General features: G+C 39.0%; 1 protein-coding gene across 1 annotated transcript in view; it reads right to left on the reverse strand.

The window, feature by feature from the left end:
- IL17REL (interleukin 17 receptor E like) overlaps window positions 1-18,235 on the reverse strand; it is a 47,430-nt gene that overhangs the window by 25,383 nt on the left and 3,812 nt on the right. Inside the window, exon 2 of the mRNA XM_085041632.1 lies at window positions 1,326-1,353. Coding sequence (XP_084897758.1) covers window positions 1,326-1,353 — 28 coding nt within the window. The remainder of the gene's footprint in view (window positions 1-1,325; window positions 1,354-18,235) is intronic.

Here is an 18,235-nt window from a genome sequence, read left to right on the forward strand (position 1 = left end):
AGATATGGACCTTCAGTGGCCCTCCAGTTAAGAGTAAAACATCTAGCATATCATATGTGCATCATCTGCATGTGCCTGCATCAGGGGTTGGACCAGATGATTCCCAGAGGTGCCTTCCAACCTCAACCAGGCTGTGTCTGTGATCTGAGCAACTCTGCAGTCAACAGAGAGGGACAACCCCTCTCACCTCCCTCCCAGCATATAAATCACCTTGTCCTAAAATGGATGGAATGAATCACCACCTCGTGGTACCTGTGAGTCTCCACTATCTAGAGCTGCATTTGTGAAATACCCAGCACAGATTTTAACTCATAACCAACAGAATTACAGGTGTTCTTCCCTTTGAGAGCAGGTTGAAAGGCTTGGTTTCTCAGCCTGTACTGTCCAAGGACATGAAGGCATGCTTCAGTGAGCGGAGCAAGGGTCAACACCCCTGTTTCTTCTTCTACCCTCCACATAGTTTGTGCAACTACCAGCTCAGCTGCCTGGTCCTAACAAGATTCATTCACAACCCTTGAACCAGCCACCAAAGGTTCACTCTGCTCACCAGCAGAAGACTAGAGACTTCTTCTGTTGGGACTTTTAACTGCATCACTTTTATACGCGTATTCTTTCTTTCCACCTTCACACATGTCCCTTAAGTACCACACATTCTGAGTACGAACTCATGACAGCTGACATTCAGCTCGAGCCCCATGCCATAGCATCAGCATCTCACGTGCTTGAGCTCAGCATCACATCTTCTCCCTGTCTATCTCTGCCACATGGATTCAAGAAAGGCACTGCGGAGGCCAGCAGTGCTCAGAGCTGTGCCTCCAGCTAGGACTGTTCTCTCAGGGGGACTGTGACTGTCCTCTCAGGGGGGCTATGGCTGTCCTCTAAGGGGGGACTGTGACTGTCCTCTCAGAGGGGACGGTGACTGTCCTCTCAGGGGAAAGCGTTTGTGAGGCAGCTGCCTCATACTTCCCTGCAAATGACTGTGTGCACTGGAGGAGTGACTGATGGAGGCTTCAGAGTTCAGGTAATTCAAGACCCTGTATTATTACTGAAGGCAGTATCAATAGTAAGTAGAAGAATAAAAATGTGGGAAATTACTTTTCAAATTCTCCCAATGACCATCTGTGGTAAGGAAAATTATAAAGCAATTGTCATTATCAACCTATTATTTATCAAAACCTACCAATTTCCAATGTTTTGTACAAAAGAACTGGTGGTAAATACCCTGTCATGACAGTGATCTGATGTCATTAGGATGGTGGATTTTTTTATCTTTAAAAATTATCTTTAAAATAAACATAGTAAAAAAGTGAATGATGTATACTCACCAGAGGGTTTGCTTTTACAATGAATCCCCTGCAAACAGAAACAAAATATTTTAAAAGTTGAGGTAACAATAAAAATAAATATCGCTTAATCATTGCACACAAATATAAACATACTTTAAACAGATAAAAAAAATTCACAGTTCTCAATAGAAATAATTTTCAAGGTTAAAAAAAAAAGATATTTAAATACAGGGGGAAAGCATATCAATGCTGCATATGATAGCCTGATACTTACAGGGATACAAGATCAGCATTATCCTCATTTTCATGTATTCCTACTGAGGTATGTAATTGTTCTAACAAGTATAACAGTTTCATCAAATACAGACATCATTTTATCAGGTACTGCCATTCCTACTAATCAAGAATTTATGTATTGCTCCATTAAATTCTACAATGTATTTCTTCATACCAGGGCAAAGAAACCCAGCAATTTTATAATGGCAGATATCTAGAATATTATTGAATATTATATGATTTTAGGAGATCCCACAAGAAAGGAAGCATTATGGCAATTGCAAATGAAGTCTAGAAGTAAGACTTTTATTTCTAACATCTGGCTTAGAAGACTGAAAATTAAATTACTTAGCCACAGTACTTATTGTGTTCAAGAGAAAGTGTCTTTATAAGAGGCAAAGTGAACCTGGCACTGAGCACTGAGATTTTAACAAAGTTCCAGCTCTTTCAGAGAGACTACATCCATTTTCCCAGTAAAATAAACATTTAACCACACACTAAAGTTTTGTAAAGTACAAAAATAACAAATCTTACTTTGACTGCTATGCATGACATTCTAAAGAAAGGCTATTGCTTAGCCAGCAAATACTGTTTGCTGCCGTTCTGGCACTCAAGTTTCTGGGAAAACCCTTTATACCAGTATTCTTTTGCATACAGAATATATGTTCCCATTGTCTTTCCTTTAAAAGCAGTGCTGTGTTGACAGAAACACTTTATCACACCCACAGAAGTAGCAGGCACCACCTTGTCTCCTCTGCTCTCAAACAGGATGGCAGCTCTCAGTCCTGTTGTAACATTTTAGGCTCTTGTCAACAAGCCAACAATCTGTGAGTTCTAGAGCCAGCAAAATTCTGGTGGATATTGAGAAGTTCTTGAATTGTATACAAACACAGAGGCTGCAGCCTGGACAAGCATTAGCAGATCATAAAACAGCTGTTTCTTGGTGTTCCAGGAGACTTGCATTCACAGGGAATTCTGAGCTCCCCAGAAACACAGCTGTAGAGCAAAACCGTATTATTGCTGCAGGTAAGAAATGGCAGCATGCCCTGTGGCATCTGCCTGGGGTACCTGAAAAGTGTGTCCTATCCTTCATTGTAGCTTTTGAGATAAATAAACTCCTTCTTAAAGGAGGCCTTTAGGAAACAGTGACCAATATCTAACCTGTATCAGTTCCCATTCTTATGTCCTTTTGGAACCTCCAATTTTTAATAATCACTTTTGGACATAAGTTACTGTCTTTGACTATTGGCAGTTTGTTCCTATGACTCACAAAAGTGCAAATGCATAAAAGGTGATATTTTAAACCACATTTTGTGGTTTAATAAGACAGACATGGTCATATGCTTTCATAGACTGAAGATAGATTATAAAAATTATTTAAGACATTGTTAAAGATATAGTTTTGGCTGCTTCTACAGCATAATACATTGACACTCAGTTTAGTATCTGTTGTGACCAGACAAGGGGTAATGGTTTTAAAATAAAAGAGGGTAGAGTTAGATTGGGCATAAGGAAGAAAGTGTTTTTTAATGAGGATGGTGAAACACTGGCACAGGCTGTCCAGAGAGATAGTGGATGATCCACCCCTGGAAACGCTCAAGGCCAGGTTGGATGGGGCTCTAAGCACCCTGATCTAGTCGGAGCTACCCCTGCTCACTGCAGGGCGTCTGGACTAGATGACCTTTAAAGCTCCCTTACAACCCAAACCATTTTATTTTTCTGTAAATTAAACCAAACTTCTTTACATAGCTGTTCTAAAACTTCTATTTCAATGTGTTTATAATTTCCTCAAATCTCCATGAAAAACTGAAAAATGTAACCAATAAGACCTAATTTCTGTTGTATCATAGAAATACTTGTTATTTATTAATTATTTCTGTCCGCTTCCCCCCAAAATAAGATTCATTGGTAGTTGCTGATGCTCCCACTACACATTCATCAATAGAAAGAAGACTATAGTTTTCTGAATTATTCAGTGCAACACTAAGCCAATAGAAGGGGAACATGCCAGCTCATATAAAATTACTGCACTTTTAATTGCTGTTTCAAAGTCCTAATTTTGGATTATTTCTAATTAAATCCTGCAGAATTATGCTGCAGGAAAATCTGAATTCAGTCTCTTTACTTGAGGTTCTGTACGGCCATAGGAAGTGAAATAGCCAAATACGACTGTGAAAAATCAAGTGAATGTGTTAGGGAGCTCACTTTTTTGTTGAGAAAACTTAACTACTGGATCAACTAATTTCTCAGTCATTACTTACTGGAAGAAATTAATCTCTCGTGAGGCTGGTAATTCAGCAAATTACTTCCGTATTTTTAACTTCCCATTTTACAGCCAGACTATTGAAAATATTTTGGTTAGGTGGCTCAACAGAGTTCCCGATTGCCAGTCAAAATTTCTTAGAATAGCATCTTTAAACTAACTTACCAAGAATTCTTTCTGGTTACAATCTTAGTGCAAAAATTATGTGTAAAAAAATTCAAGATCTCATTGAATTAAACAAAAAAAAAATCTTACGAAAATCAGAGGAAACAGCCTTTTAATTAAAGAAGGTCCTCCCCCTGTTGTGACACCTAAAAATGAAAATTGTATGCAAAATAATGAAATTACATACGTTGAGGGGGAAACCAAAACACCCACTTCTCTGGGGCTGTGGCATTGCAAAGAAATCCTCTTATACCTTCTAGTCTATCCTAATTATTGGTTTTCACTACTGCTTAGAGGAATCCTATCATCTGGGCCCTTACATTTATTTTCTTGTCTTTTCCATGGCAAAGAAAGAAACACCCTTCAGTGACTTTTGTTCTGGTAGGGAGATGTTTTCTCAGTCTTGGGCACTTGCTCCTGGGTGAGGAGTTGTTGGGAAGGTTTACGTAAATAATCAAATATTTTCACAAACACTTGCCAGTTACAGTAACATTTGGTCACAGCCCAATTTCTTAATTTTTTAAGTGTTTCTTTTTATTGTACAATACCAAGTGGGTGGGGGTGGTATTTTCTTTTACAATCATTTTGCAAAATAGTCCAAAGAGACAATTTGTCTGAAAGAAGAACTCAAATGAATTAACCAAGTTCCTCTCCCACTTTCTATATCTTTTGTTTTCAGGAATTTTCAGTGATGAGTGCAATAGAAAAACATAACACACTAAAACCAGAATGGAAATTTTCTTCCCCTTTCACAAATGCCGAGGGCATCCTTTATGCAAAAATAAGATCCTCAACATGATAGTACATTTTACTCCTCTACAGGGAGAATCTTTGATTCATATCTTCTTTGGCAAAAAGCCTAAGCAAAATATACTTACACAATGCACAAACAGTTAGGGATTTTCCTGTTTCTCTGGGGTTTTCCCCATTTGTGGTATTACTCAACTGTAGCTAGAGGTTATCTGAACAGACACCACCACCATGAAGCATTCTGAATAGAAGATGTGGTGCCAACTTTTAGCTAGCACAGCAACTTCTCCTCAATCTAAGCCAATTGTAATATCCCATTGTTCTGCCTAACGACTGTAAAGAAGAAAGTGAGATCAGCAGAGGAAGACTTGGATTAGGGGGCACAGAGAGTGTTTTCATGAATCAAAATTGCCAAGAAAAAGAAATGAAGATCAGATCTGCTTCCCATTTCCTCTCATATCTCCAGGCACTGAATCAAGTGCAGAATTGTGGAAATTCTTCCCTGGATGTTCTGTCATGCATGAAAGACTCTGAGAAAAATCTGGTTTCACAGCCTATCTGTTAGTTCTGTTGTACCTTGTTCATAGAAGAGTTGGTGGCAGCTCTTCCACAACTTTGTAAGGAATAGTAATAAGCCTGAAAATGCCTTAAAATGTATTCTTAGTTGGAACTAGGTTGTCAGATATTTAACATTCATTAATTGAGATACCTACATTAAAGTCAGTGAATGTAAAACGAAGAGTTTTCCTCCCTTTTGAGAGATCCTCACTGGCAAAGCTATTACCTACATCTCTACTTTAGGTACAGCTGTCAGAGAAGGCATAGAGAAAGGAACATGACTATATTCTGATGATGTTTCTCTCTATTCCAACAATTCCTATTCTTGAACCACCATTAAAAGCAAGCATGGGATTGTAGGTATTTTTACAAAACAGGGAAAGGGTGGGTTTGCAATAATTGATGTCTAAATTGTAGCCAAAAGGCCAATAAGGATGATTAATTTAATTATGTCCTTTTTTGATTTCCAGTTGAGAACAGATGCTATGCAAAAATCCATCTTATTCTCTCCACAAATAGAAAGGATGTCGCAGATCACTGAGTCTAGTCCCCTGAGAACCACAGGTACCATATAATTTAATCCCTTTCAAAAACTGGTGAAGCAACATTCTAAAATCAGTCAGACTTTTGTGTGCACTATTGTGAGAGCCAAGGCTATTCCAGAAGTCCTGTTGTCTGCCAGGACCAAATCTTTTCGTTTCTTACATAAACATAAGAATGGTTAAGTTCTACTGACTTGTGATTGTGCTCATTATCTTTGCACTTAAATAGATGCTTTTCACCCTGGAATTTACTTTTCATTTATCTACAACCATTAATACACTTTTTCTCAGCTTTTCTGTGAGACTAAAAGAACTAAAAGCCAAGCTCTTTTACTCCTCTCTAATAAACTAGACTTTCCTTCCTACCATCAGCCTTCTCAGCAGCTTCTTCTGCTTTATTTTATCTGTCCAAATGGAGCGACCAGAACCATCCACAGCTGTGAAGACATTAGGGTTCATTTTGTGCTTTGTAAAGTTGTGCTAATTTTTGTCTCCATTGAGAGCACCACAACCATACCATATCCTCCAACACAGAGGGAGCTACTTACCACTTTCTGTGTAAGCAATCCAACAGCAGCCTTCTTTTCTCCAGCTGTTCACCCGTTCAGTTCACAGAGCAAGAAGCCTACAGATACTGGTCCATTACAGCCCTCAATGATTTCTCATGGCCTCTAGTAAAAAACCTGGCAATGCCAGTGTGATCTAAATCACTTCCATAAAGAAAAGAGCTCTGAGCATTGGACAGCCACAGTCAAAGTTATATGGACCTGCACCATTTAAGACCTTTGGATGGAAAAAGAGAGGATTCAGAGCTCCATCTGTATCATAAGCTCCACAGACCACCAACAAATCACTGTAATTCCTTTCATAGAGACATTCAGCCCCAGAAACTATCTAGGTATAACTTCACAGAGGGAAACAACTGAGTACGTTTTAGCTTTTTCTAGAGCTATTTTCATAGCTAAAGGACATAATGGCACTTTACACATCATTGATGCTGGTGGGGATTGGAACCTCATATAACTTTTCTCATTATGTTCTTAGAAAGCTCATTGCTGTATTTATCTCTCCGAATGCAAGGAAACAGAATTCTTTACAGTAAAAGAAAGCAAAGTGATAACATAATGATTCCTGTCCCACTGAAAGAAGTCCTAACTATATCTGTCCCACTGAAAGAAGTCCTGACTATATCATGGTCAAGCATTTATATAAAAAAAGCTTGTTATTAGAAGTGGGTGAAAAGCAAAAATAATAGATCTCCAAAACACAGTTGGCAAGTAAAATTTGTGGTCATATTTACCAAGAACCAAAGCAATTACAATGACTGATATACATATTATGAAAATTTAGAACTGTTAAAAATTCATAGTTAATACTGCTAATACAGTGCCCTCAAAAGACCTTTTCTCGAAAGGAACTATATTTGTTTTGACATCATGTGTAATTATTCTCATTGCCAAGGTGAAACTGTCTTACTAATGATAGTTTTCAATTTTTGGCAAACCACAAGGTTGTTCTTCAACTTTTACTGACAATGTGGTGATCCGATACATGTGAGCAGCGTGCAGTGGGATTAGCTAAGCAGTCATAAATCGAAACATTTGGACTGTTATCCATGCAGAAAAGAAATAGGCACACAAACTTAGGCCAAAGCATTATTTTGGACTGCTTTTAACTGCAAAAATACCTGGATGCTGCTGGATTTTTTTTTACAGAATGCTGAAAACAAAACATCTGAGTCATGCTTACACATTATCCAGCTCCAAGTCTTTTTCCTCTGTGTTCCAAGCTGAATAAAAACCATCCCACCACATTAGTGTAGTGCTGAATCTGAGAGGGTAATTGCTACTGAGAAGTGGGATATCAAGCTGAGGCTCAGAACAGTGCTAATGAGGTCATGCACTTTTTGGATGAGAGTTGGCTTGAGTCCCACAAAGCAAGGTAACATCTGGCTGTGTTACCACTGTGTTGATGTGCTCTGAGCTCATCAGTGAACCAACCACGAACAAACAGGGAAGAGATGTTTGTGTTGACTGAAGATTATTGGACACTTTCCAGTAAGACTTTGCAGGGATCTCAAGCAGAGCCTGTTACCAATTGTCATTGCACCATCTCCCATTTCACATGTAAATGCAAAGGAACAGACCCTACCTTCCAACACGTGCTCCTTGACACAAGACCAACACGTCCATCACAGCTTAGCAGTACTTCAGTAGTGGAGGACCATGTGACTAAGACCCTCACCCCCCCTTAGATTATTGTCCTTAGATTACTGTTTACCTGCTACTAGTCAGGCATAACAGAGATTTCTGTTTTCCAGTCAGTATGCATTTCCTCCCACACTGTACTGATGCAGAGGAATCCTGTTCACATATTTTAATTGCACTGTTCCATATGTTATCAGGACTGCACGTGGCATATAATGTCTTCTGGCCCTTGCAGTGCCTGCATGGCTGAATCCCTTTTACAGAGCAGAACAACTGGAAGAGTTAGAAGCACAGTCATTTCTCAGAACTCCTGGCAGTGACATACATTTATCCTATAAGTGAATAGCCATTGAAGACAATATTGCTTTGAGGTTTCTCAGCTGGGAAGAATATTCCCTGCTTCTACTTTTTTTAAAATTAATTTTATTTTAAAATAATGTTGAGATACAAAAAGGACCTTCATATGAACCACTTGCTTTTAAATTTATTGGACCAAAGGGAGCTATGACTGCCTGAAATAAAAGCTGCCTGTTCTATTGTATACTTCAGCTCCAGGACTTTGCTTGAAGCAACAGTATGCATTAACTTCTTTCTTTTAGAAATTAAAAGAACCAACCAAAAAAAAATTTTAAATTGTCAACCATTTTGATGTCATGTTTCCTAAAATATTAAAACAAGTTGTTAACAAAACAGAATAGTGTACAATAGACACAGTAAAATTAGAATGTACTTTGACTGCCATACCCTCAGCTGGTATAAATCAGCACCATCCCATGCACAGAGTGTCAAAACTTTCAGACCACTCAGCTACATGAAAGGAGAACTAATCTACCAAATCAGCACTTCTAGTATAACAATGAGACAGGGACACTCTGACACAGCATTAATTATTTCAATTACTTACTGGAGATCTCATACAGGGAACAATAAAATGGAATCAAAGAAATTTAGGGTGGAAGGGGTCTCTGGAGGTCACCATGTCCAGCCTCCTGCTAGAAGCAGTACTGTCACCAACAGCAGATCTAGTTAGCCATTATTTTGGCCATTTCTTGAAAAACTGGAGGGCACAGATTCCAAAAAGCTCCAGACAACCATGGATATCCCGAGCTTTGCAGTTAGGATGTTATAATGGTCTTTGTAGCACAGAACAGGCTACAAGAAAAAAGATCCCTCATTAACAAGAGGGAGGGATCAGTCACTAACAAAACTGGGACTTGCAGTCTCAGAGGTTAACTGGAATCAGTAGACAGTGAGATTGCCATAGAAAAGGACAAAAGGAGAAGAAAAGAAAGAAAGAAAGAAAGAAAGAAAGAAAGAAAGAAAGAAAGAAAGAAAGAAAGAAAGAAAGAAAGAAAGAAAGAAAGAAAGAAAGAAAGAAAGAAAAAAAGAAAGAAAGAGCAAGAAAGAAAGCAAGAAAGAAAGCAAGCAAGAAAGCAAGAAAGCAAGAAAGGAAGAAAGCAAGAAAGAAAGAAAGCAAGAAAGAAAGAAAGAAAGAAAGAAAGACAGGCAAGAATTTAAGTGAAGATTATGAGAAGAGGCCCTGCAAGACAGAATTGCTCCTCCTGCTGCTGGAGACAGTACTTATTTCATTTGGAAATATGTATTTTTATTTTTGCCTGAACATATTTTTCTATTCCAGTTACTGTCTTCTCATATATCCTAACACTATTGCTCAGCAAAAAAAGGAGATATATTACAGTCCTGGTTTTCCAGTCTTCTGGCATACACAGCAAAGCCCTCACTTTCTTGCTCTAGGCAACTATTCTTTTTATATATGTCCAGAATCAGTCCCAGGACCAGACCAGTGCTCAGCTGTACACTGTAAAATTTATAAATTAAAAATGCCACACTGCTCACATTCAGAAATGGTGGAAGACTACGGTTGGGTGAGACACATTCCACTGATTTGAATGAACTTTGAATCTGATGCAGTTGGGGATAAATTTTTTTGCCTATTGTGGTGTGTTGTCCCTGGCTGGATGCCAGGTGCCCACCAAAGCCACCCTGTCACTCCCCTCCACCACTGGACAGGGAATAAAAAATTTAACAAAAGGCTCCTGGTTCGAGATAAGGACAGGGAGAGATCACCCAGCAATTACCATCACAGGTAAAACAGACTCAACTTGGGGAAGTAAGTTTAATTTATTGCCAATTTAAATCAAAGTTAATGAGAAAATAAAAAACAAACCTTAAAACACCTTCCTCCCACCCCTCCCCTCTTTAGAGACTCAACTTCACTCCTGATTTGTCCACTTCCTCCCTCTCAGCAGTGCAGGGGAACAAGGAATGGGGGCTGCAGTCAGTTCATCACACATTACATCATCATTGTCTCTGCAGCTCCTTCCTCCTCAGGGAGAGAACTCCTTATACTCTTCCTTCTTCCCCTGCTCCAGCAAGGGGTTACTTCCACACGAGACAGACCTCCACGAACTTTTCCGAGATCCCATGGGCTGCTGTTCTTTACCAATTTTTCCAGAGTGCATCCCTTCCACAAGGTGGAAGCAGTCCTTCAGGAACAAACTGCTACAGTGTGGGTCCCCCAGAGGGTTGCAAGTCCTACCAGCAAACCTGCCCCAGTGTGGCTCCTCTCTCCACAGGTCCAGAGATCCTGCCAGGAGCCTGCTTCCCACAGGGTCCCAACCTCCTTCAGGCATCCACCTGCTCCATCAAATGATAACAGAAATCTGATATCCCAGAGGTGCTACCATCATCACTGATGGTCTCAACCTCTCAACCTCTCAGTGGCCAGCATGTCTTGAAGCTGGCTGGCAGCTCTGGCCCATCAGACATGGAGGAGTCTTCTGGCAGCTTCTCACAGAAGCCACCCCATCTCAGCTACCAAAACTTCAAAAATCCAACACACCTATGCAAACTTCAGCTTTGCCCATGAGAAAAGATTCACATCCTTCCCAAGTAAGGCAGTTTCTCTGTAAGGATTTTGCATTTGCATTATTTGCGGGTAGTGAAATAAAGCCAAAGCTTGCTGCCATTTTCAAAAGGATTAAGTCAGTCAATTCTAAAAGAGGACTTAGGTACCTGAAATATAATTTAAGCAAACTGTGGTAATCTCAGCTGAGCACCATGACTCAATGAATTGCCCCACAACACTAGAAGTACCTAAGTTTATTAGACACCTCCCTTTCTGATCTGAAGGAACCCTGGATGCATGCATTTTGGTGTTTAGTTTGTGACCAGAATGACACTGGAATGACCTCTAGCTCATGTCAAGGATAGCAGACACAGTGACACGCATCCACATGTCCCAGCATAGGAGGTGGATGGAGATTTAATAGTAAGAGAGTAAAACTAACAAAGCTCAAGCCTCTTTCAAACTGAAAATATTAGAATAGGAAAGCAGAATATGGGCATTTTCCAACTTTTATACTCCAGCTTTCAAGTTCTTATCTCAAGGGGCCACCAGGTTCAACATCCTTCTGAAACTGAAGCAGTTCTGAGTTGTCTGGTTGCCACACTGCCTGGTAAATGAGAGGGTTTCCCAGGTCTCCTGTCAAAGCAGTCAGAATGTACAGAGGGGAAATGGAAGAATGCTGGTCTAAGAGAAGGACAGGGAAGAAGTAGTGTAGTTTTTAAAGCTGAGTGCTGTTGCTGTTGAGCCGCTAGCAGAGAAATAGAAACCCAGGTTCTCAGGCAAGAAAAGAGCGCTTTATTATTTTGATTTCCATATATATAGACTTTTCACAGGTCACCCAGATTGGTCAGTCAAAAACCTCCCCCTAGGCCTAATTGGCCAGGCCCGAACTGCCCAAATCTCGAGACCTTGTTTGCAAAAACATCCAAACTTTAACTTTGTTTATAAAACACAGCAAAATGTTCTCACAAGAAAGACCTGTGCTAGCCACAGAGTGCTTTCAACGTTCACATGGAAGCTGAAACAAATACATGGGAAATTAGCATGGGAGATGAAAACAAACCAGAAACTGAAACTTTGGATGAGTAGGTCTCAGCAGCTGCTCTGCAAAGAGAACATAAAACTCTGGCTCATAATTCAGATGCCTTGCCTCTAGAAAGTGGGGATCAGACTAACTGGGTGTTTAACTTTTTCCCTTGCCTTACCTGATGCAGTGCCATGCTGACCATGCAGGATTCTCATACTGCCCTGACAAATCTCTAATGCTTTCTCATGACCTCCACTGAATCTGTCTTTAATAACCTGGAACCATAGGAACATAGCAGCATCACAAAATGGGTTAGTGTTGCACAGACAGTATCCTGAAATGTTGGAGGCGCAGGGAGTTAAAAACAGAAACGAACTTGGTAACCCTGCCAGCATGGATCACAAACTCATGCTAAAATTTAGAATAACATAGCACACTTGGCAGTAATTTCCTATAACAGTTTCAAGACTTTGGAGGCCGCATTTCAAGGTTGAAACTCCCTTCAAAGCAGGAACACGTGTTTCTGGGTTTTGAACCTCTCATTAAAATTATGTTTCTCCCTTTTCTCCTTAAACAGAAGAAAATTTCAAATCTAAATAATTCTGTAACTACCTCTGATTATAGCTTTTCTTAAAGAGAAACTTTTTTTTAATGTTGACTGTGGTTTTATTATAGCCTTAGCTTGTTAAGTTGTTGTGTCAGGATTTAAGGCCATACAAATGAACCCACAGGACATGGTAGAAGCCATGTAGTATAGTCTCAGATGACAATCCTGGGAATCTACTGCATTCCTGCCCAGTGCCACAGCATCAGTTAAGGAACTGTTTCTATTAAAGACAATGCTAAGCATGCCTGACTGGCTCTAATAGTGCTTGCTTGAGTTACAGAAACACTCTAGCCAGAGCAAAATGAGGGAAATCTTAGTACATGAAGGCTTTTGCAGCTGTATTCTTGAAAATTTTTGAGATAGGATTATTTCCTTGCTATTCATATCTGTATTTATTATGGTGTCTGAAAGTCTGAATCCTACATCAGAAACCTTATACCAGAATCCCTACATACATGCCCTTGCTCTCCTATCAAGAGCAACAAAAGCCAAAACCACCTTTCCCTGAAAGAACTAGCAGTGTGAGTACATAAGAAATTTTTAAAAAATTAAAATTTGCTGTGTAGAGAAACCCTGCTGAAAATATCTCATGTAGATTGTAGCTGAAACATTTGCAGTTTGAGATAATTGATAAAAAAGATAGTTATGAATAAATTTGGAAAATTTAAAGATAAATAAATCATATAAAATACAAACAAAAAAATTATTTGAAAAGTCATTACATTTCTCAAAATATTTGCTGTTAATCATAATTTTGGGGGGTATGGGAAAGGGGGAATAAACTGTGGAATAATCAGTTTGCCTTTATATAAGGTATCCTCCTTGTGCTGTAGTTGCTAAACTTAGCCCAGGGCAATTAAAGGAGGCAGAGGTCCAAAAGAAGAGCTTCCAAAGAGGCAGGATCCTACCAACTTTACAACAGCAGCATTGTGTAACCCTGACCTTCCTGATCACACTGTTGTCCCTGGAAGCAGCAGTAATTCCTGGGCACAGCCTCAGCTAAATAAACTGTCAGTGTTCAGTACTTTCATACGCTGCTTCAAACTATACCTCATTTTTAATTATAGCACTTACTGCAAACCACCTATGCCACACATTTGCTTAAAAAGCGTATGTGCTTTATTACCTCTAAGTGGAAGAGAAAATAAGCTGCAAAGGCAGACTGAATGGTAACACAGATGTGACCATGCTCTAAAAATTATTCTATTTTACCATATATAAATATAATGTTGAAAATAAGGGGGGGGGGGGGAAGCAAAAGAACACATACTACTGATCAAAACTAAGCATGAAGCATCACACTATCATGATAACTCCAAAAATAAATTTTAAAACCCCCCACAAATTAGAAAAATTGTAACATAAAAATATCAAAATTCAGAAAGTAATGGAGAAAACTCATTGCAGTCACAGAAGGAAGAACAGCAGGTCAGGGAGATGAGGAAGTGGGAAAAAGATCAAGGAAGTTTGCATATGTAGGGATGAAAGGCAAAAACAAAACTGGAGACAGTGAAAAATCTTAACTGCAATAAATTCCATTTCCTCAAAGTTTTTCCAAGAAATGACAGTGAATGCACATCTAGTACTGTACAGTGTTGTTTATGTGATTCATACTCTCTGAAAATATGCAGACAAGTAGAGGCAATACCAAGACAATCAGTTTTCCAGAAATTATTGAAATTTACCACACTTATTCAAAGCAACTATGTTGAAATATTTCCTTACGAGAGAAAGGCCCAAAAGTAATTTGCAAATTAAAATTAAAACTCTTTTCATTTTTGCATAGATACTTCCTGAATGAGATTGCATGTCCTATACAGATTTCATGTTGAGTCCACATTTTGCATGCTGGAAGGATAGGACATGCTATACAGCAAAACAGGTCTCTTGGCTCTGCTGACTGTTCCAAAGGAATAAATCAAATACGACTTAAAAGACCATCTGTAGATCCCACAAAATAGAAGAGAAGGAATGAATGAATGAATGAATGAATGAATGAATGCAGAGATATTTGTTTTAGAAAAAAACTCAAGATGTCATCCACTCTGCATTTCTGCCTTAGGAAGAATGACCTATATCTGAGACATATATGAGGTACATGAGACATATCTGGGCTGTATTTTCTTAGTGTGTGTGGAGATCTCTATAAGCTCCACAGGCAATCTATCCCAGTGCTCAGCATCATTAATTACTGGGACTTCCCAGTTTATTCATGACTTCAGGAAATTCTGGCCCAATGAATTCTTATGGTTGTGAATGCAGGGGCAGTGCTGTGATGTGTTATATCACATCTGAGTATACATTAATTTACTAGTTCCATGACCATTCCTAGCCAAGTAGTTCAGAGTTGGTCTGGAACTTCTTCAGCAACACACTGCTGTTTGGGGCACACTTTCTGGTTTGTATTTTTAAGATGGCAAATCATTTCCTGGTTTTCAAAAAATAGCCAATAAACATTAACAAAATCAGAAAAAAGAAAAGAGTTTTACAAGGAAATATATTTTTCTGACATTATAAAAACTACTATGGAAACATGTTACAGTTTGGTATGTAAAACCTAGGGATCCCTGTGGGGATAATGGTAATGAAACTCATAGAACTTCAAATGTGGGATCCTTGTTTGAACAACTACTGAACCACAACACAGCATGCAGGAATTTATGGCTCCCAGAAACCAAATCACTTTCAGGCAGAGATAAAAGGAAACTCCTTTCTTAGGTCCCAATTTATCTATCTATCTATCATCTATCTATCTATCATCTATCTATCTATCTATCTATCATCTATCTCTCTATCTATCCATCCATCCATCCAGAAGCAAGGCCTAGCATTTCAATGCTGAGCCAAAAAGCCAGGAGAGTATCCAAAGCTATCCTTGGAAAGAAGTCTTTTAAACCTCTTCTCATGTTTGATCATCCCTGTTTCTCTCCCATGCACAGACATTCTGGCAGGAGAGGAAGAATGGAATATTATAAACAGACATGACAATGTAACAGGTACAGCAGTGCCAGCTACAGAAAAGTACAAATTAAACTATTTCTAGACGTTACTGTAAGAATTCCATCTAGGTCACGCCATATGGTCTCGTTAATGTTATTACCAGTCCTAAAAAATCTGTCCTCCCCAGATTTGATCAAATTACAAGTAGCTTTCCAACTGCAAAGCAGTCAGACGGCTGTGGAAAGCACCTACTTCCAAGTCTCAATACTTACTACTTAGTTTTGGATCCAAATGGAGCTGAAGGATAGATCAGATCCCTAAGATCAGGGCTGAGAAAGATTTGTGAGCTAAAATTCACAGCCAATAATAAAAGCCAGCTGCTCCCATCTTCTGCTGAGCATGTTTATATATCCCTTTCTGAGTTTTCTAAGTATGTGTCTCCTGCCTGCTATGGTACTGGTTGCACATAACTTATACTGATATCACATGGTGAAGCTTCTAGCACTGCCTTGTGTTTCAGTTCCAGAACATTTTGTCAGGTCCAGCTCCAATCCCTGTTAAGTTTGTTTCCCCAGCTTTCGTGACATCTTGTATTCTGCTCTTGCTACTCCACTGGCAAGCTCTCATTCCAGAACTTGCAACCTTGTTCCAGAGATCCTGAAGAAGAGAGAAGGGAAAAAGCCCAAGAGCTACCATTGCATTTCTTGCAAGTTCTGAATCGCAGCGCTTTCTCCATCTCCACCTCTCTTATAAGAACTGGTGGTACATGCTGTAACACTGGGGAACACGGCAGAGTTTTGTAAGTCTCTGTTTGTACCTGTCACTGGCTGTTTCCTTTTCAGGGAGTGAGGAAATGTGACAGTACCCAACCAGTGACATAGGACACAACAGGAAGCTAAGTGTCTTATGTCATTGCCAAGCTATTTTTAACCCAAAGAGCAAATGTGAAACACAGTCCAAGAGATAAGCCACCCAAACTTGCTAAACTGCAGCTCTCCTAAGTACCAGCAGAGAAGGCAAGCAAGGATATCTAAGCAAATGGGTCAACATCACTTTAATACCATGACTCAACATGATTGAGCCTCTTAAGTATGACTGTTTTGATTAATGAGTACTTAGGTCTTAATTATAATATTCAAAGCAGTTAATGAAAACATATAATTAAGACACACCACACAGGAAGGTCAGCACTATTTTTTATTTGTGAAAACCAGAGAGATTAAATTCCTTGAAGAGGGCCTAACAAATGAGCAATGACAGGCAGGGAGGAAAACCCCAGGCTTTATATCTAGGGCATGGTCTCATGGATCTTACTGCACCTCAGCAAATATTAGCAGAGGATATGTTTTATATATTTATGCATCTCCTTCAATCGTCAGGTATATCAGTGCATACCAAAAAAGTCTGTGTTGAATCATATTCCTCAGCTGGGATTTCATGCTGTATCTCTCTCACTCACCCTGAGGAACCCAGGTCTCTGATCAGTCTCTTCAGACATTTTCCATGTCTAAAATTATGTTTGCAATCAGAGTTCAATCAGAGAACAACTCTAAAACCACCCTCTATCATGTCCATTTTCTAGAGGCTTGGGATCGCTTTTAAAATATTAATTGCTAAATATCAAATGCTAAATAATGAACAAAGAATACCAGCTGACTTAGAGGCCTAAGGGCCCTGTAACATCACTGGTTTTGCAGTGTGTAGTATTCTGCAAGAATGGACTGATCCATGGTATAAACATCCAGTAAAGAAACACCACATATTTTGACTATGAACAGCAGGAACAAGCAGCAGTTATATCAAGAATTTGCTGCCAATAACCTTTATAATTACAGGGAAATCCCAGATTCAGTTTAGGGTTTCCTTCTTTATCCATAGACTTTGGAAACATTACTGCATTAAATGGCAGACAATAGAAATACTATTTCATAGTGTTCTGGGGAGTGTTTCTTAAATGTAGTGCCCTTGATCTTTACCAGCTGTTGAATCAAATTTGGCATAAGCCTATCTCTTTGTGTACAGCCTGCAAACAATGTGGATTGTAAAATGAGTAGGGCACAAACCCAATTTCAATTGCAGGCTGGGATTCCCCTATGCTTTTACATGGAAACTTGGTTGATAACTTTGTTTGCTATTGGGTGATGCATGGAGACCATGCCCGTAGCATTTAAGCTTTGAATACTAATATATCACATGAGTTCTAAAGCCAAAATATTAAAATAAAGGAGAAATAAGTCATAATATGTAATAAAAGCTTAGTTATTCATTTGCTATCACTCAACACACAACTGTGTATTTTTCATACTGTTTAAATTTTTTTGTAATACTGGCATAAACATCCAATATTCTTTTTTTTTCGCTTCCTGTACTGAACAGATGTAAATTTTGTGTTACAGTAATGAAACCTGAATATTGCCTTATACCAGGCAATGCAAGGATATCTTGCTTAACACTCATGGTAAACTAAGAATGATTCATAAATTATTAGTAAGATCCAAAATCTAAACAGTTTAATACAAAGTCAATGCAAAGCCTTTGCAAGTCATATACCTCAAAATAGTTATGTCACTATTTCCCTCTTAAGTACAACCAGTGCTTTACTCTGATAAGGAGTACCCATGGAGGTGAAAACTGCTCACAAATACCCGGTGGACACAGCCACAATAAAATCTAGTCTACTGGTCAAACTCAACAGCTTCAATTACTAAACCTGCTAAAAACTTTCTGACAATACCCATAGTTTGA

This window comes from Lichenostomus cassidix, chromosome 1Aa (assembly GCF_008360975.1).
Source record: "Lichenostomus cassidix isolate B80296 chromosome 1Aa, HeHo_3.0, whole genome shotgun sequence".
Taxonomy (NCBI): Eukaryota; Metazoa; Chordata; class Aves; order Passeriformes; family Meliphagidae; genus Lichenostomus; species Lichenostomus cassidix.